Source organism: Pleurodeles waltl, chromosome 4_2 (assembly GCF_031143425.1).
Source record: "Pleurodeles waltl isolate 20211129_DDA chromosome 4_2, aPleWal1.hap1.20221129, whole genome shotgun sequence".
NCBI classification, from domain to species: domain Eukaryota; kingdom Metazoa; phylum Chordata; class Amphibia; order Caudata; family Salamandridae; genus Pleurodeles; species Pleurodeles waltl.
In genome coordinates, this window is record NC_090443.1 from 540,128,877 (window position 1) to 540,149,562 (window position 20,686).

General features: G+C 44.4%; 1 protein-coding gene across 1 annotated transcript in view; it reads left to right on the forward strand.

Moving 5' to 3' along the window:
- The window catches only part of RGSL1 (regulator of G protein signaling like 1), a 483,194-nt gene that overhangs the window by 143,017 nt on the left and 319,491 nt on the right, over nt 1-20,686 (forward strand). The window contains exon 9 of the mRNA XM_069233196.1: nt 3,061-3,292. Within this exon, the coding sequence (XP_069089297.1) occupies nt 3,061-3,292 (232 nt within the window). The remainder of the gene's footprint in view (nt 1-3,060; nt 3,293-20,686) is intronic.

Genomic DNA, 20,686 nt, shown 5'->3' on the forward strand with positions numbered 1-20,686 from the left:
TAACCTGTTGCCCAAGGCAGTTTTGGGGTCCAAGAGACCAACAATGTTGATGCCCACCCTTTTAAAGGGGGTGCCAACAACAGGGAGTGGGATCAGGGGAGCTTTAAGCTTTTTCCCTATCTTCCCACTAGCCTGGCAGGAGGGGCAAGCTCTGCAGAAATTATCTGAGGCTACCCTCATTCTGGGCCAATGGAAGTGGGTGACAAGCCTGTTAAAGGTCTTGTCTTGGCCCAGGTGTCCTGCCAGGGGAATGTCGTGAGCCAGACCCAGTAGGAAGGTTCGGTAACACCGGGGGACCACCAGCACACGTGCTGACCCAGGGCCTGGAACCTTAGGCTCACTGTAAAGGAGCTCATTCTCCCAGTAAATATGGTGAGTGCCAGAGGCGTCAACCGCTGCTTGGGCTGTGGCCTGTTGCCTCAGACTCTCAAGGGTGGGGCATTCCTTCTGCCCCTTGCAGAATTCTGCCCTATTAGGCCCACTCTCTACTTGCCAGCCAGCAAGTTCAGGTAGGGTGCCCAGGTCAGCTATGTCCTCTCCAGTTGGATCAGGGCCTCCTCTTCCTCAGGGGCCCCGTCCACCACTGTGGGAACTTCTGAGGCGGGTTTCCCGCGCCTCTTGCCCTTCCTCTTTGCAGCTATTTGGGCCATTGTGCCAGGCTCCAGATGACCTTGACTCCCTTCCCGGGCAGCCATGGACCTTGTGGTCATGCAGACCCACTCAGGCAAACTTAACATCTCCAGGTGGGATCTGAGCTCTACCGCCTTCCAGGCAGTATGCTCAAGATCATTGCCTAACAGACAATGTACAGGCATTGCAGGTCTCACAGCTACTTTCAGAATACCAGAGCCACCCCCCCCCCACTCAAAGGGAACCAGAGCCAAAGGTAGGTGACTCTCACGATTGTCAGCAACTATGACCTGGTGGAATGTACTAGGGACTATCTGCTCTGCTGACACCAACTGACTCTTGACAGTAGTCATATTGGCTCCTGTGTCACACACAGCCGCCACCCTTTGCCCATCAATGGTGACCCACTGCCTATACTTGGAAGTATTTTCTAGCATGTGGGCTTTAGGCACCATCTCTCTTTCTTCCAGGGACACTAAGGAAACCTCTGCCTGCCCCCCAAAGCTAACTGGGACTGTCTCCCCCCCCCCGAGCGCTACACTTGCCAACCCAGGTGTCTGTCCAGTGGTGGACTGTGCTCTCTTGGAACACTGGGAGTCGCCCCTAGAGTGGCCATGCTGGTAGCACTCTGAGCATTTGGGGATGAATTTCCCTAATGTTCTATCAAAGTACCCTGGCTTCTTCCCAAATCTAGGAGAGGTATGGTTACCACCCCCCCCCTTGGGAATTCTCTGGGGGCCTTTTGAGAACTCCTTATCTTTAATTTTTTCTCCCCCCTCTTTCTTCTGTTGGAAACGCTGACCACCTTTGTGGGTGAATCCCCTAGATGCCTTCTTGGACACTCTGGTGCTAACCCAGAGATCCGCCTCCTCAGGAAGCTTCCTGGGATCAGTCAGCTTGCTATCTACTAAGTGCTGGCGCAACTCTGTAAAAGAAATACTGAGCATATGCTCTCTCAGAATCAAGTCATATAACCCTTTGTAATCATCTCCTTTGCTGCCCGCACCCATCCATCCAGTGCCTTATTGGAGAATTCATAACAATCTACCCAAGTTTGTGTTGAAAGTTTGGTGCTGTCCCTGAACCTCTGACGGTATTTCTCAGGGGTCAGCCCAAACTTGGCCAGTAAAGCGGCTTTGATGGGTGCATAGACATATCTATCTTGTTATTGAAGTATAGCAGCTAATGAGAGTGCATGCAAATAACATTGGAGTTAGCTAAGAAGACAACTACAGTTTGATTAGGTACAATGGTGCAGCAGATTTGTGTACACCAAAGATATAAAATTATGAGCAGCTGTTTCGGTTTGTTCTATATGTCATGTGTTACCATGAAGTGGTACAACTGGAGAAGTGATACAACGTATAATAAAGAAAAAAGTATGTTTTTAAATATTTGCGTAGGAGGAGCATACCCCATATAGCACGAAGAAATATGTCATGTTACATAGATTTGGATGCCCCAGTATTGCTATTAGTCTTATAAGTCCTGGTGGCCCAACTGCCAGATCAGCAGAGTTCCTGCTTCTGCTAAACTGGCTGAGGACAACATGGCACATTTAGAGCTCCCAGTCTGCCTGGTAGAGATCTCTGATGAAAGTGTATACCCGCATTGGCAGATGCACCCTTATCACAGCTCAAATTTAGGCAGGTTGCATGTTTTTGGCCTACTCAGAATTCTATTTTGTTTTAAAAAAACAAATACGCAAAGTTGTGGGGGTAGGGGCATTTTGTTGAAAAGTAATATATGAATTGTCCTGACATGAAAGAAGTTCTCTCTCTGCACATTGGGACCCCAATGTTTTCCATGGTGGACGTTGTCTAAGAAAAACAGTGGCAGTAACACTTCCCTAATCAGTGACAGTGGCTCCGTACTAGCGGTATCACCACCACTGCAACCTAGTGATCCTAAGGCTGACAGGCTACGTGTTTAGGCCTGCTCATGTTTCATCATTAGAAAAACCTGTAGTACCCCACTGCATAAGAGGGATGGGAGTGCAAGTTTGCCACAAAACTCTTGACCTCTTTTACCTCCACATGACCGAATTTATGAAACTGTGTCATGTAAAGGTGTAAACCACTCTATGGTGTACTAGCTCACTTACATTTGTACATTATATCTTGGTCTCTATACGCCTATCCCAAACAGATTATATACACAGTACTTTATACCTATATAATGTTCAGTTTATCCCTTCCTATGACAGCTTAATTTTCTTTGGGGAAGATTTATTGATCCCATAGACAAATCCTTCTTTTATATAAATGAAGCCAGTTACTGATTGACACTATTTCCTTTAATTCCCTAGATTAATACATTTTCTATGGCATTAAAACATAAAATATCAGTTCTCTTCCTCTATACCAACATCAAACTACAACTTTGGTCTGGAAGTCAAAACTGATTGCAATTCACATTTTTCTTTTGCAGCCTCTAAGCTTTTCTGACAGAAGTGAAGTGGACAGAACAGTTATTCTGTGTGAAGATAATGAGGATCAGCTGATGAGTAGATTGGGGCACGCTTTGGTTCTAGCCCAAGCCTGCTGCAGTTGGTCTGAAGCCATGCCACTGCTAGATGAAGACTGGAAAGTGCTGGTAGAGCAGGATCCACAGAAGGGTGGATCCATTCAACTGCCACCTCAGAAAATCATCAGGACAATAGGTATGAAGCTTGGTTCACAAACCCTGCAATTCCACATTAGGCCTAAGGGGTTATAAGGATGTTAAGATCAGCATGTGCACCAGGGAGGGCAACATCATGCTGTGGCCAAGCAAGGTGGACCCATGTGGCAAGCGTTGTAACAGCCACAAAACACTGTAGTCACAGTGGATCCATTTCCACTCTTCTGGTTTTTACACAATAAATGGTGACCAGGGTTAGGGCTACGTGTTGAAGGTTTGATATGCAGGCAGTGTTTAGATTGAGGTGGACAAAGAATTTCACAGATGGGTTGTTTCCTGGGAATGATTGTTTCCGTGTTTTTTCTTTCCTAAAAGCTGAGGTCTCAGCTTGCTGGTAGGCATGCTTCTTAGGGGGAGATAACTGCCTGAAATGTTCAGTTTGTGGGAGAGGTATTTAGTTCATTCTATGTGGATGGATTTGTATGTAATGCATCTTTGTCTGTGGTGCAGGCTAGTAGCCAACAGAGTTGTCAAGTTTCCTCTTCTCTATTATAAAACTCGCTATTGAGATCGAAAACCTGATGATTGAAACTTCTATAACCACCTCCCTCTAGCTACTGTCTCTTTTTGCCTTTTCAATCTCTCGAAGCCAGGATGCCTGGAGGGGTAAAGGTTTCACTTTACAAATTATCCTTAATTCATTCATTAATTGAGCGTAGCCTTCAAAAGTGCTAGGCATGAATGTTTTAAGGCATAGGCTAAGTGGTAAATTGTCAAGGGCCCTCACCTCCCAAGAGGCACTCTGGGAAAGTGAGTTGCCTCTCTATATCACATATGTGTCTACTGCAACCTATATACACTGTCTGCCTACCTCTATCTCTGACTCTCTCTCTCTAACCAGTGTCATCCTAAGGATTTTGGGGCCCTTCAGCCAAGACATACTTTTCTATTTCTGTGGGACCTTGTTTCTAATAATGTAAAATATAATTCTCTGTTATTTGGTGTAACACAAGATGGAAATGTAACAATTGCTCAGAAAAGGGGAGGGATCCCAAAATCTATCTTCCCCAAGGCCACAGAAATCCTTAAGATGACTCTGGGGTTAGGTGGGTCTTGGGAATCCAACAGAGAATGACATTTTCATAATCTAGTCTAGAAAGCCCTAGCACCAGTTCCAACTGCTTCAAATATTCAAATGGGAGGAGGTGTTTCATTGTTTGTAATTGTTTGGATAGAAATTGTGATGCTATATCTAGTATATTTATATGTGCTCTAAGGGTTAGGTTTTTGTCTCAAAAAGTTATTATTTGTATGGTAACATTTCTTCATCATGGTCTAGATGATTATTTGTTCAGCTATTGCTCTTTGTTGGAGCACTCAGTAGAAATTAAACTTTGAGAAGCCTAGGCTTAAGGTGCTGATACATCACCCAGGAGTGTATGTCATTGAGCATATTAGCTACAAAGCCTTCACCCTTGATGAGGAGTTTTTCATGTAAAGCTATGTATCAACAGCCTAAAAATGAAATGAGATACTTGTGTTAGTCATCATTGTGGCTAAGGGTCTCATGTACAAAATGAAAAGTACTGGGAAAGTGTGGCACCTTGTGGCACTCCGTAGCTCAATTTTTATTGTATGCCCTCTGTTTTGCAGATATGAAGTAAACCAGTTCAAGACTGTGCCCTCTGTTCCCATACTTTATCGTATAATTTTAAAAAGGGTGGGGTAATTTACTTTGTCAAATCTGACTGAAAGGTCCATATGCATAAGAAGGCAATGGCCTCCAAGATCTAGAGGCAGATTTATCAAAATGTCATGCAACACAATGTAGAGCAGCAAGACACCTTGCTGCGTTACGTTGAGTGACAGAAAGAGGGCAGGAGTCTTCCATATTTAATGATTTATGGTATATTCCTGTCCTCTCCTTGTGCTGGCGCACTATGTGCTGCCTAGCCCCAACTCAGACACCCTTGTATCATGGTGCAAGGGTGCTGCTTTGCAGGCATGATTGTTTTTGTTCAGGAAGGGATAACTTCCCTTCTCAAAAACAGTCCTTTGAGGCTTTTTCCTCTTTCTTTGTGTCTCCAGGGGTGCCTCTCCTGAGAGTGTTGACGCATTTCCACTCATGGGAAATCAAGGAATGCATCAAAATACATGAGTGAATGTGTGGGAACACCAACGAACCACCCATAGAACTTCCCCCTGTGGTAGAGTAACGCAAGACAGCTAATTGCGCTGCCTTGCGATACTCCAGATTTACTTACTAATCCACGATTGGCCACACAATTGGGGCCTTGCGTGGTTTTGTAAATCTCATTCTATGTTTTGTGTCGCCCTGCATCCACTTGCGTGGTACAAGGGTGACACAAAACGTTTGATAAATATCCCTTGTAGTATCTTAAGAGCATCTTCAACAATTCGACAATGTTGAGAATGGTTGACTCCATTTTGCATCCTTTCCTGAAAACTGATTCACATTCAGCTATTCAGAAATGAGTTGTTTAAGCGGTGTTGCCACACATTTTTTACAACCTTTTCAATAAAAGGAAAGTTTGAAACTGAGCAGAGTTGTTTGTATCCTTGACATTTGACCTTATTTTTGTAAGTGGAGATGAGACTTGATTAATGTGGGTTAATTCCAGAAATTCTCCTCCACTATTTTGAGGAGCTTATTGGGTCAGTTGAAAATTATGTTAGGGTGTCACTAAATTCCTTCATGATTGTTGCTTTGATGTGTTCTTAGAAGTGAGATGGATTGCTTTGATGGATTCTGACTGCAGGGTTTTGGGAATGATTGATAAGATATCTGTTGTAAGACTTGTCTAAAATAAGTTTAGGAGCAATTTACTTTTATCACTTTTAGGATCATGTTCTGATTTTATGACCAGTGAGCACTACAATATTTTTAACAATCCCTTGGAAAAAGTTGCCAATTTTATTTTATACCTTTTCCTTGGTGCTTTCCAATTACATTTCTTTGGGGAAGAGGGATATTTCAATTTCTTAACCTCCTTTCTAGTCCAGTGTTCTCCCAAAGGTTAATTCGATTTTAAGGTTAACCAACCAACGTAACTGCTTGTGTTCTTTCCTAATCAGGTTTAAACTGCTGTACAGGCTTTACATTCACTGAACTATATGAGATACATGCACTATGGATCCAGGTTTATACAGCAGTTGTTCAAGGTCTTTGACACTTCCTTTACTATGGAATATTGATGTTGATAATAAGCGTGTGGTCTTATGTTAACCTGTAGTCATTCACCCGCGCATGGCTTATCTGATGTAATGTTGTATTAAGTAGAGGATTTTTGTCTGTTTAGCACCACTTCCAAATATTTTACTCATGCTTAGTTACTTAGAACATTGCATATTTTTAAATACAAACACTAAAAACAGTAAACTGTAACAATGCATAATAGCTATCCAATACAATAGGTCTCACATTTGCTTCAGTTAGAGCTATTGGCATTGTAAATTCATAACTGGACTTTTGTGCCACATAAATTGGTCAACCCTGCCTAATAATTTCATCTTTTCCTGCCATATAATTCCAGTGGCCCTGTATATAACTAAAGTACTCCCATTTACCCTCTTCCTCTATCTGCAGCAAAAAATGAAAATGTTGCCATTTGAACCCTAATTTAAATCTGCCATGCTAATTCCAATAGAATACCATTTTCACCACCCCAACATCAGAGTTGCTGGCTGGCTAAAAAAGACACAAGACAGCCACAGAGAAGAAATAAACTAGAAGGGTCACCCAAGGTCACCCAAACATATCAGGAGTGTTCAAACAGTCATGACTTTGAGATTATTAAAACATATACAATTATCATGTAAACCCTTTTCAAAAATAAACTTTCGGCATTAAACTGTAATGTTCAAAACAGCCCCTAGAGAACACCATAACAGAAATATCATGTATAGGAAACATTGTCATGTAACTGTATTGTTAGTCTTTCAATTAAAAATAAAACAGGAAAAAGCAGAGCAGTGCAACAATATAAGTAGCCCCTAAAAGACATTTTTAAGACTAGTAAGACTATTGCAATTATATTACAGACAAGACCTTTAAATCAAAATTGCTCCTAACTATAAAACAAAAGGCCTAGCCATGAGAAATATTTTTTTAAAAACTTTGAATGGTGGGAGGAGTTATTATTTAGGAGTCCCCACTAACATAGTGTGGGGACCCAAGGATGACCTAGACAGAAAAAATGCGTTGTGCTGAATGTTTTGGTGGTGATCCAATTGTCCTAGGACCACCAGAGGCTGAGTTATGAGGAAACATATTGTCAAAAAGAATGCCTGCAAAGCATTATGGGTAGAGTTTTTCCAAGTACAGTGACTATTGTAGTATCATCTCACCTGCTGTGCCGGGAGAGCTGCTTTGGATTTGAGGATTTCTGTTTTATGTAAAGCTTTTACCAGTTTCAAGTGTTTTAAAGGGAGAGCCACAAGAAATGACTCTGATTAGGTACCTGTGAACAATATGACCAGCGCATCAATACCACTGATCAAGTTCACACTGTTGTGCCTGTTGTGCTGTGAGTGCCATGGCCGCCATGCAGCACAAAGGGGGAGAAGGAAAAAATAGACCACCCATGCACCCAGTATCGGCAGTCGTGCAATAATCCATGTAACAGGGGCAGTCAGAAAGGCATGACAAAAACAGTGTCAAGGCAGCACAAACGTAAAGCAATTACCAGTGACATGAAATGATTTTGGAAAGGCAAGCCCACCAACGAGTGAAAGTGATGGGCGTGAGGAGGACATGGTTAAAATCCCACAATACTTACAACAGGTCAAAGAGCTTGCGCGCTCAATCTGAAAATAAGAGCTGTAAAATCACATACCCTAAATTATGTGGGTGAACTAAAGTGGCACAGTGAATATCTTCACAAACAAAGGCCCATATTTATACTTTTTGACGCAAAACTGCACCGGCGCAGTTTTGCGTAATTTTTTTTACCACCGGCTAACACCATTTCGTTGCACCGTGCGGGCGTCATATTTATACTTAGACGCACGGCGGCGCAATCAACAGGTGGGAGTCATTATTTTTGACGCACACCGCGGCGTCAAGTCGTAAAGGAAAACGACGTTAACGCAGCAGAAATGACTGTGGGTCGATTTACGACACCGCAATCCAATAGCGTAAAAAAAAAAACGCGAACACTGCAAGTGCACCAGAGGAGAGCCAAAATGGATCCCAGATGCCACTACAGACCCCAGGAAGATGACAGCAGACCAGGAACCAGCCAGGACGATCCATACAAGAACCAGGACACTTATAGAAAGAAAAGAAAGTGTCGCTTCAGTGCAGAGGAGCAGGAAATCCTGGTTAAAGAGGTGACGGAACACCAGCACCAACTGTTTATCACCTCAAAGTTGCCAATCAGTAGGAGAGAGTCCATATGGCAACAAATTGTTGACATGATTAACAGTGTGGCTGAAGTACGCAGAACAGTCACCGAGTGTAAGAAACGCTGTCATGACTACAAACGCAGGACCAAGGAAAAGATGGGCAGGAACAGGAAGGCAGCCCTGCATACTGGAGGTGGGAGTCCAGCACACCAGGAGGCCCTGGACCACATGGAGGAGGTGGTCGCAGCCGTCATCCCTGAGGAGATCGTCACAGGGATTCAAGGACAGGACAGCGCAGACTACCAGGAGACAACGCACATGCAGGGTAAGTCGCATGGGGAATTATAATGCAATAATGTCTACTGTAAGCAGGGGGGGGAAATACCTACTACACATTGCATGTAAGTCATCATATACATGGAGTGGCATGGGTAAAGGGGCACCACAGGGGGCATGGCCTGCACAAACATAAGCTGGGGCACACATTACACTACACCAACAACAGTCCCATGGGGGCATGCTGTCATGCCAACGATGGAGCAAAGGTAAAGCCTCGACAGGAGGGAAGGCCACTACGTCAAACTTACATCCTGGCACTCGTCAGACAACATATCTCCTACATTAACTAGGGCCCTATTAGCAATCCTCTAGCCAAACCGACAACTGCAATGTAACTGCAACAACAGTTGCCACTACCACCTCTGCTCTGTGTGCAGCTCAAGTAGCCAATGGCAGTAACCTCCCCATGGAATATACATACCCAAATTAGGGGGTGAGGATGACATCTGCAACAATCTCCTGAAACAAGACAAAGGCCCCAGTACACTCATATGTCAATGCCCATAGGTGTCACAAACATCAGCCAATGTAAACAACAATGGGAGTGACACAGCACTAAGGACACACCCATGCTGCATATGTCAGGGTCCATCCCGTGCCTGGCTAACAAGGCAACATCACAAATTTCATACTGCTCAGACAACAGCATTGAGGAGGGGACACATGGAACCGGTCACTGAAATACACCTGCACAGTCAGAGGACGAAATAAGACAGATATTAATACAAAACAAGATCACAAAGTGAATTCATCAAAAGGCAGGCACGTCACGTCAAAAATGTCACAACACAGACACACTAATTGTACCCTGTTTCATTGCAGAGGAAGATGGATCTCCTGCCGATATGCCTGTCCCAGATTTCCCTGATGACATGGATGACGAGCCGATAAACATTCCCCAGGAGACCATCCAAAAGGTCCTTGAAAGCCTCCAGACCCCACCTTCAGTCACAAGGAGGAGCACAGAACAAGCAGCCATCGCAGAGGATCCACCCACCACCCCAATTGCAAGACCTGCCAGCTCCAATACAGCTGAGGACTCAGACGACACTGGCACCAGCTTTGAGAGAACTGTAGTTGGAGTACAGTGGGAGCTGGCCAAGGAGGTGCGGGTGGGGATGCAAACTATGGCAGCCAGCCTTGAGGGGGTGCGTTCGTGCATGATGTCATCTGCAGATCAGGCAGCAGCTATGCAAGCCCTAACATCCATACTGCAAGGACTACAAGAAACTGTCAAGGAATTCACCACTGCAGTAAGGGAGTTTCCACAACACCTCGCACCCCAAACATTCCACTGCATGCACAAATGCAATCATGACTCCCTCAGGGCCGACCTGGCTGCCTACCATCGTGATGTGGCTGCTATTCTCAAAAACCAACTGACCCTCCTTGCTGCAGTGCTGCCCTTAAGACCTTCACAGGGAGCAGTGACCGGGATGTCTGACTCCACGTCTTCTAACACTGAGGTGTGTGTTGCCCCTTCACAACCAACAACAACAAGGACGAAGCAGGCAACACACACATCAGAAGAAGAAGACATGGAACAGATCACATTCACACGGAAGAGTACCCGGAAGCACTAGTTCCTGCACCATGGCCTACTTTGACCAAGGTCCAACGTTTTGTCACATGCCAGTCTTACAACAACTATACTCAATGACTGTTCTGCTAACCACTGTATAACTTGTCAGCATGCCCAGTTAATGTCTCTCTCCTACTAATCGGCAAATCCTGTCCCTCTGCACTTTCTGTAACATCATGTCAGTAGCATTACCTACACCCCTTCTGTAGGATCACCATGTAAGATTTCACTAGCAAACATGGACAATGTACATATTGCACTACAGCACCTATCAATAAATCGCACTTGCACAACAAATATGTATCTGTGTAATTTGACACATCAACTGTGCAGTAGATAACACAAATGTGCCTGTGTGCCAATCATGTAGCTTGTCAATACAACTGTTCTGACATCATGTAGTCAGAACCATCTGCACAGTGGCCAGGATTGCATCATAGCCTGCCCATCCTGAGGAGAATAACTGATGAAGTGAGAAACCACACACCATCATGCTGTGTTGGACAGAATAATGCTTCCTCAAGAGATATCAAAGTCAACTCATAGTGGCTGATAAATGTTGTCACCATGCAATACTAACACATTGAACTGTGCAGTCTAATCTAAGCAAACACTACAAAACACAGCATGAATCAATCTTTCTGAGTTAACATCCAAATAGGTAATCATGCTGAATATTGACACAAATGATCTATGTCAGTTATGAATACAAGAAGACAAGAGTGTTAACAAGACCTCATCTTCGAAGGTGTCCCTGAACATCACACTGCAGTCAGACCTAAAACTGTCCCCACAATACCAAGTCTGGAAGCACACTTTGTGACATAGAAAACATACTCATCGACAAAAATACTTTGTGATCCATGTCAACTCCGATTGGTGGTTCTAACAAATGGTGGATTCTTACCAAGGTAGCACTGGGGTAGCTGCCATTTTACACCTCAGTTTGTATTTGTTTGTAGCATGGGACACAAATGTCATAGAACAACAATCATCTACACTGATGCCAAGGCCATGATCAAGTAGCAGTTAACACATAATGTAAAGGGTTATCTATATATTTATTCAAAACTAATCACACCAGAGGCAACTAAGGGAAAAGTCATACCTACCCTAATCTAACCTGACTACTCATTACCCACAACTGTCCCTAACTAACCTAAGCTAAACTTACTCTTCACATATAACGAATCGTTCTAAACATCAACCCCCCACCCACCATTATGAGACAGGACACATGGAGGACAACACATACTAGCCTACACACATACTATACTATCCTAAACAATCATATATTTTTTTGTTATTTTTTATTATATTTTTTAAAACATTTTTTATTTTTTTAAACACGCAGGAAACCCAACATTGCCCCCCACCCACCCACCCACACACTTAATAAGGAAAAGTAGAAAGAATCAGGACCCCCATCCCCCTCCCTAACACTAACTAAACTAACAACCTATACTAACCTAACACTAATCCCCCAAGCCCACTAATCATGAGAACAAGGAAAGAAGAGGGAGGGGAGGGAATTATGTCCATAAAAAAAAGTTATTCCTAGAGGTTGGCCCTCCGGAGGGTCCGCCTGATCGATTTGACCCGCTTATTGATGTAGCTGACATCCTGGCTAAGATTGTTCACCTTCTTTAGAACTCTGTCCATCTTATGTTCCAAAGCCAGGAATGCCGCAGGGTCGATTGTTGGTGCTGGTGCCGTTTGTGTCCCGGCCGAGGTGCTCTGTGGCCGTGTGGAGCCTAGCCCACTGGACTGTCCTGCAGCTGTCACACTGCTGGGGCCTGGGTGTGCTGCAGATGTAGGGACAACTGTCCCCGCTGTGGGTTGGGCCACCTGGGGAGAACCGGTGGTTGTGGTGGTGGTGGCTGTAGTGGGCAACCTTGGGCCACCCTGTGGTGAAGCCCACCATGCTCCAGAGGCCCGATCAGACTGGTATGTACGGGCCATCCTTCGGAACCCCGACTGCACCTACAGGATGTGTCTGTACCTCATGGCCCGCCTCTCAAATTCATGCTTCTGGGCGGGTGTCATGTTTGCAGCTGCAGACAAAGGGCAACTATTTACCATAGGAACTGCAAAAGTGGTCAATCTGACAATACATCTACTGTACTTGTAACAGCTCATATCACCATACAGATCATTGAAAGTCTCAGAGGAAGTAAATGGAAACCCTGCCTACAAAGGTCATCTCACACATAGCACATACAAAATCTACATGATGGGTAACAACTGGCAATAACTTGTCATCAAAGTACTGACAGTTGCAGCTAACAATCATGCTGCACCTCCTCCGCCTCTTGCCTGGACTACATATGTCAGTGTATGTGATAATAATCACAAACCTCAAGGTCTGCGATTTGTAATGGGATTTGCTAGTACAGTACTCATGTGCCATACCTGAGTGTGTACACTAGGTTCAAAACAATTTTTCAACTAGTCACAAGTATGTGTAACAAACTGGTTGCTTTAGTCCTAGGTACCCTATTCACAAACCCATGCCTGTGTTTGAGGGGGGGGGGAGAACAACAAACAATTCCAAAATACATGCACACCCAGGAGTGTATAGAAAGCTCAACATGTTTTTGGCTCTACACACACACCACTAGTAAGGGCTATCAACAAATTGGAGTCAGCTAAACCTTGTCCTATCCAAGGCCCACACATGTCAGAATGTACAGACCTAGGACCTAGGCCAACATCACATACTTCCAGTGAGGCATAATTTTCAACAGACACAGCGGAGCAAGAACACCCATGATCATGAATAGCATGCCCACCTAGGCCTTTGCACTCCAGTTCCACACACTTGTAGTACAACTTGTGGAAGTACATGCTCCCAGAAGGTTCAACCTACAGTGTACTCAGTACATCGGTTAATAGGGAAGCAGCAGTCTTCAGAAAAGCCATTTACATAAGCTATCTGGGAGAATGTCAGTCTGACATGCAGACTCAGTCCGAGACGAGTCCCAGTGCAACTCTTATTGTAACTAGTGTATTCCACATGACTTACCCCAGTTCTCATAGCGGGCCCTACAGGAATGGCCTACAAACCCAAGATCAAACAAATGGATAAGCATTGGTCAACTCAAAATATTATAAGAACTGAAATCCCACTAATGGAACAAGACTAATGATTGGGCAGCGCATCACACCTTGCAATGTGTTAAACACACAGGAGTCCATCACACATCACCAGCAAACACAAAACATAACACACATGTCAACACTCACTGTAGGTGTCGGGGTCCTCAAAACGAGCCACCTCTCCCACTGTGTACGGTGCAGGTCCACCTGTAAAGCATGGAAGGAAGAATATGCTCAGAATCAGTGAAGTGACAAACAATTTCAAATACAAATACAATGTGTAAGCTGACATGGGTAATGAAACACTTTCAGACATGCTCATACTGCATGGAATATTTCATGGCCAACATTTACATAGGATGGGTCTCCTGGTACAGTTACACACACTTCTACACACATGCAGTGGCCCTGACTGTCATGTGGTGGCAAACATGCACCTCCATTAGTGAGCAGCAAGAATATTGGTGTGTATTCGTCTCATCATGTGCATCCAAGAGAGACATCCGAAGGCTGGTTACTTGAGGACAGCATGACCTGTCAAACAGCCTATGTGGTCATGACACATTTGTGACAGATAGGTACATGGTACAGAGGGGCAGGGACTATGGCAATATCTCATTTTTTAAAAGTTTCATAAATTGATGTGTCCCAACAAAGGTGATTGGCACCAAACATAGATGTTTGTACCCTAGTCCATACCTTTGGACTGCCATCCCTAATCGGATTTTGGCACAAGAAACAAAAAATACCTGTCTAAGATGTTAGCTGAGGGCACCTGATTCCTTTCCAAATATGGTTCATGTTCAGATCTGGCATGTATCAATAAAATATGAAGGAGCACATTAATCCCTAACAGGCATAGCACTTCCGTGAACACTTTCCTTACACACTCACCAGACACACATGAGACATTTGTCTGGGACACATTGATATCATCAATTGACGTGAAGGCAGCACTCATTTTCTGCATCATGTAGGGTTTCCAATGTCAGTCTAGCTATAGCGTCAACATATGTAGGTATGATGTTAGTACATCCATACTTCACTGGCAATTGTGACCTGTAGAGTCCTGATTGCCTTATTAATGTTTCACTTGTCTGACACAAAGGCGGCACTAAATTACATTCAGCAACAAGCAACCTGTAAGTGTGCAAAACATGAGCTGCCTGACTGCTAGCATTTGTCATCCTTCACATAGTGCATCAATTACCCTGTATGTTTCCTCAGCATTACACACAGTCAGCTACTTATCTGGCAGATTGTGTACCAATCATCTCATGTCACTGCACAGCTTTTACTTGTGCACATTTACATGATCTGTACTCACCAACATGGCCACCAATCATGATTCCCAGGTGGTCCAGCAGATCTTGCTCCCTGGAGATCAGATCAGCCCAGCGGTGCTTCAGTTGATGCTCATTGCGTGGGCTCCCATACAGACGAACCAAGTGATGGCGCACCTTCCCCCACCGGACTTTTCGGGCCTCAGTGTGATACCCCTGTATCACCCTACCCCCAGCCTCCAGCATTATTGGGAGGAAATGGCACACCAGCCATATAAATCCCCCCAATTCCTCCTCACCCATCCTGGAAAGACGTAGCCTACCTGACATTTATGCACAGAAAAGGGGAAAATGTAGTGGTAACAAAAGAAGAAAGGGGAAAATGGGGAAAGTTGGAGTAAGGAAATACAAAGTAAACTTAACAAATAGAAGAGCCCAACTATCCCCTATATAACAGTACCCACAACAGACTCCCACAGACAATAAATACAACACTGGATTGGACAATTGTAAACAACACACACTCAGACAGTATTCTACAACAATATATTAATGAAAAAACAACAAGTAAGATGGCACTCTGGACACAAAAGCACAAAATCACAGACAACACTCTGCACACAGCCACACAGTCTAGAATAATCACAGACTGCAAAGTGAAAGTGAAAGTACACCCACTGTACAGAATCTGTAAACAGGATATCCTATTACATCACATCCTGCATAACATGGCCGCCGTTTTTTCCCATTATGCGTCATATTTTCATGCATACAGCTTGTGCGTCATATTTTTTGACGCACAGGAGTGCAAATAATGCTGAATCCAAATATTTTTAATAATTGGTAAATAATATTTGGTTGCGGCATAATTCACACTTCCAGAGGTGAAAATTAAGCCGCATCCAAATATTATTTACCAATTATTAAAAATATTTTGATTCAGCATTATTTGCACTTCTGTGTGTCAAAAAATATGACGCATAAGCTGTATGCGTGAAGATATGACGCATAATGACAAATATGTATTTTATATGTCCAAATGAGACATGACATTTTCCTTTACCAAACGGTGCTAAATGATAAATACTGGGGTTAGCGAAAGCAAATGTGCCTTACAGGATGTATGGAAGGTATTCACAGTGCAATAGTAATGATTGGCCAAAATGGAGATTACTCATAATTGCGCACACATGTAGATAATTGCTGATTGCGACTTTCCAAATATGAAAGAGCTAACAGGATGTCTTTATTAGCTAATTTGTGAGCACATGTATCAAGCTATTCCAAATTGCAAAATGGCCATTTAGGTAATGCAATTGACGCCTAAACAATTTTTGGGGGTAACCATGTGCTAATTACGAGTTAATGTAGCTAAAATATGTTTCACTATAGACATGTAGCGCACACATGCCCCTTAAGCATGTATGTGCTTCACTTGTCCGTAAAAAGTGTTTAATTGGGGTGCAGCAGAGGGGGACTTAGGCCCCCAGCACCCTGGGATTTGCTGTTCCTGACTTGCGAATTAATCAACTTTTTTCCCAATTTCAGTAATGCTAAACCATTGGCAGCAGGCCCATAGATGCAAATTGAGTATGATTCTCTTTTTTCAAATCTGTAATACCATTTGCCCATTTGAAGTTTGCACTATTACTTCTTTAGAGAATTCTGACATACCAGTTAGCATTGATTTAATAGTAAATTCTCAAAGTTCTTTTTGTCATAATTGCAAATAGATTTTTGATGTATGTGGCCCTTTATGCATTACCTGGTTTAGTGGCATGTTTCAATCTTCATGCTAGGTTACAATTGGGACACTACTGTGATAGGCTGCTTGCAACCACTTTGGTGATTGGATGGTACATGTACATGTGTGTGGTCCAATGTTGATCCTGTATCAACTGTTAAGGTGTATGTTGTCACTGTTACGTCCAGGGCTCATCAGAGTTAGTGGCAGCTAATCGTGTATCTAATGAGTATCCTTTGGAGATAAATGTGAGTAAAGTCATTGAGGACAGGGTAACCTACACGTGGATGGTCCCACCCTGTCACTGAAGACGTGTAATGAGACGTTCAACTGGGCAATCATGGTGTGCTGAGTGAGAGAATGTCTCAGGTGTCAGGATCCGGCATGTGTCATTGCAACATTTGGCCTCAAGTTGGCCTCTGTGGATGGAAATGCATCTGGGAACATCATAGCCTCTGTGCAGAATAATATGGCTGGTATTCACCACACACGAGCCATCTCTAATATTTGGACAATGTTACTCAGTGTGTGAACTGTCAGGGTCCACAAATGTGTCGACTTTTGATGGACATTATCTGAGGTTGCTGGTTCTGCTGGAGGCCACGTACACCATCAAAGGCTATGGCCCAGGTACACTGTCACACTTTGTAGTTTAGGCATTAATGAGGCCCAGACAACGGATGGGCCATGATGTAGCTATTCAAGGGCACTGTAACAAATAGGATACCACTTACGATAAATCGACTATATGTCCCCAACATCAAACAAGGTGAATTTTTACAAACCAAGGACTCACAATTAACCAACGACCTAACTTCAACATGTATATGGGGGGGAGACATGAACTGCGTTCCACACATAGACAAAGACAGATCACACCCCCGCTCACGACCACCCAAATAATGAAAAACGCCCAAATACTGGACGCATGGATGGAAGAACGTCGACTGATCGACATTTGGAGGCACTTGCATCCGCACGAAAAAGTGTACTCCTACTACTCCCGAGTACATTTATTACATACCTGAATAGACCTTATCCTCACCTCACAGAACCTAACACATAAAATAACGAGAGCGGAGTATTCCGCCAGGGTATTATCAGATCATTGCCCACTCATAGTACAAATAAGATGGGGCAGACCTCGCTCATGTATTCCTACTTGGCGATTACAAACACACCTACTACAAGACCCTCCTTTTAGGAAGGATATTGCTACACACATCTCAGCATATTTCACATCGAACGAAGGGACGGCCAGCACAAGGGCCATCGAATGGGATGCACACAAGACAGTTATACGTGGGGCATGCATAGCAACCACAGTAGGAGTGCGGCAAACACTTACGGGCGAACTCCGAGTATTAGAACAAGAAATTCAGTTAGCTGAAGGCGAATTCGCTAAAGGCTCCATAACATTGAAAACGCTCACTAACATGCGTTCCAAATGGACCGATTCAGATAACCGCCTTAGACACTTTGATTATCGTCATCACATGGCCCGCACACACGCGGAGGGCGACAGATCCGGTAAATTCCTAGCGTGGCTTATAAAAAACGAACGCCGTAACACCCCCATAGGCGCTATCCGACTGGATTCAGGCCAGATAGTTAATACACAGGCAGAGATAAACAACACTTTCAAAGAGTACTATAGCTCGTTGTATCGGGCACGGCTTCCACCCACCAATGCCCATTTAAATAGCTTCTTCGACGGGGTCACCTTGAGCCACCTGACCGTTGCTCAAACTACAGAACTAGATAGCACGATAGAGATAGCTGAAATCCAACGAGCACTGCAGCAGTTGGCACACGGCAAAGCACCCGGCAGCGATGGTATACCCATAGAATACTATAGTACGTTTCAGCCGCAGATTTTGGCCCCATACTTGGCAATGCTAAAGGAAGCTTTGGAATTAGGCATACTTCCTGACTCGTGTCGGGAGGTGTTGATAGCAGTATTACCAAAGCCAGGCCGCGACCCTTTGGACATCCGCTCATACAGGCCATTATCATTACTAAACACAGATTGTAAATTACTTGGCAAAATAATAGCCAATTGCCTGCTCCCATATATTTCAGAGCTGGTACATCAAGATCAAGCAGGCTTCATACCCAGTCGAAACACATTCCACAACATCAGGAATTTGCTGCGTCTAATGAGAAACTCTCCGGTAGAGGGTAATCAACAGGTTGCAGTCTCATTGGACATAGAAAAAGCGTTTGATACACTAGGTTGGCCTTTCTTAACAGAGACACTCAAACGGATGGGTTTCGGGCAAGTATATATTAGCTGGGTGAAAATACTATACACTGACCCAACAGCCAGGGTTAAGACGGGCGACACGATCTAAGAGAAATTCAACATTAGTAGAGGCACTAGACAGGGATGCCCGCTGTCCCCACTGTTATTTGCATTAGCGATTGAACCGCTGGCCGCCCGCTTTCGCATATTGGCCCCCGCGTGGGGCATATTGGACGGCCAGACACACCAGATAGTATCACTATATGCGGATGACACGCTGATCTTCCTACGAGACCACACGGGAACCCTGCCGGGCCTGTTGGAACTCCTGGAAAAATTTAGCTCGGAGGCAGGGTTAACAGTGAATTGGACAAAACCTGCATATTCCCTATGCGCCCCGTCCCAGAGGCATCGAGAACACTAACGAGCCCGAGTGGCCTGAAATGGTGTTACACAACATTTAAATATTTGGGTGTGAATATATACCACGACAATCAAGACCTTAGAGATGGTAACCTTGGCCAAGTGATCAGATCAACGAGGGGCTCTTTACCCTTCTGGTGCTCGCTCCCACTATCCCCGATGGGTAGAGTGGCTAAAGCAAAGATGATAGTACTGCCCCGTCTACTTTATTATTTTATGGCATTGCCCTTGATACTCCCGAGCCCCTTTTTTAGACTACTGAATAGCTTACTAACGGATCTAATATGGGGCAATGGTCGTAGACACGTTGCATTAACAAAAGTGCTCCAACCGCTCAGGCTGGGGGGACTGGGTGCCCCCAGATTTGAAGCATACTACGCAGCTGCCCAGATACAATGGATATCTACATGGGTCGGTAATCCAACCGGGGCCGAAACACAGAGAGTGTCACTAGAGCTTGGCGGCACAGAAATAATGCAATACCTCATGAATCGAACTGATCCAGCACACACTAACAACGTGCTGCTGTACACCGCGCATTGGGCTTGGGGCCGATATGCCTTGCAAAACGCAAAAGATCTGCAATACTCACCAAGGATTCCACTACTGGCTCACCCGACATTAGCAAAAATAGCAGCAAAGGTGGGCCTGAATGTGTGGGGTAACAAGGGCATACATACATTGGGAGATATTTATCAGGATGGACAACTTCAAACCTATGAGGCACTAACCGACAGACACGCGCTGGGCCGGGGAGGATTTATAGCTTACAGAGCAGTCAGGCAGGTAATGCGAGAATACTGGAGAAAGGGCAACTCAGAACCAGAAGTTTCCCCTCTGCGCCATGAGCTGCTGGGACCACGAATATATCGAACATATACAACATCCTCACAACCCAAGCGGAACACAAACAGGAGCAAGCAAAAAATAAATGGGATTGTGTACTACCGGAACCACTATCCCCCAATGCGTGGGAACAAGCAATGAAAATGACTTGCGAGGTCTCACGTAATCCCCGCTTCCGATACACACACTTTAATTATGTGCATCAGACTTACCTATCACCACACCGCATGACACGCATGTTTCCCCGTTCACCGCAAACATGCCCTAGATGTGACACAGAGGAGGCCACTTTCTATCCCATGACATGGGAATGCCCCCGATCCGGAACACATGGATAGAGATAGTAACGTTACTGGCCGAATGGATATGAATAACACCCCACCCCAAGAAACGCAAACGCACATATAAATGCATTGCTCTGGCTTTGGTGCTGTATAGACGCCTCATTGCCATGAAATGGAAAGCCCCTGGCGCTCCTAGTATTGCCCTGTGGCAAGAAGAGGTAA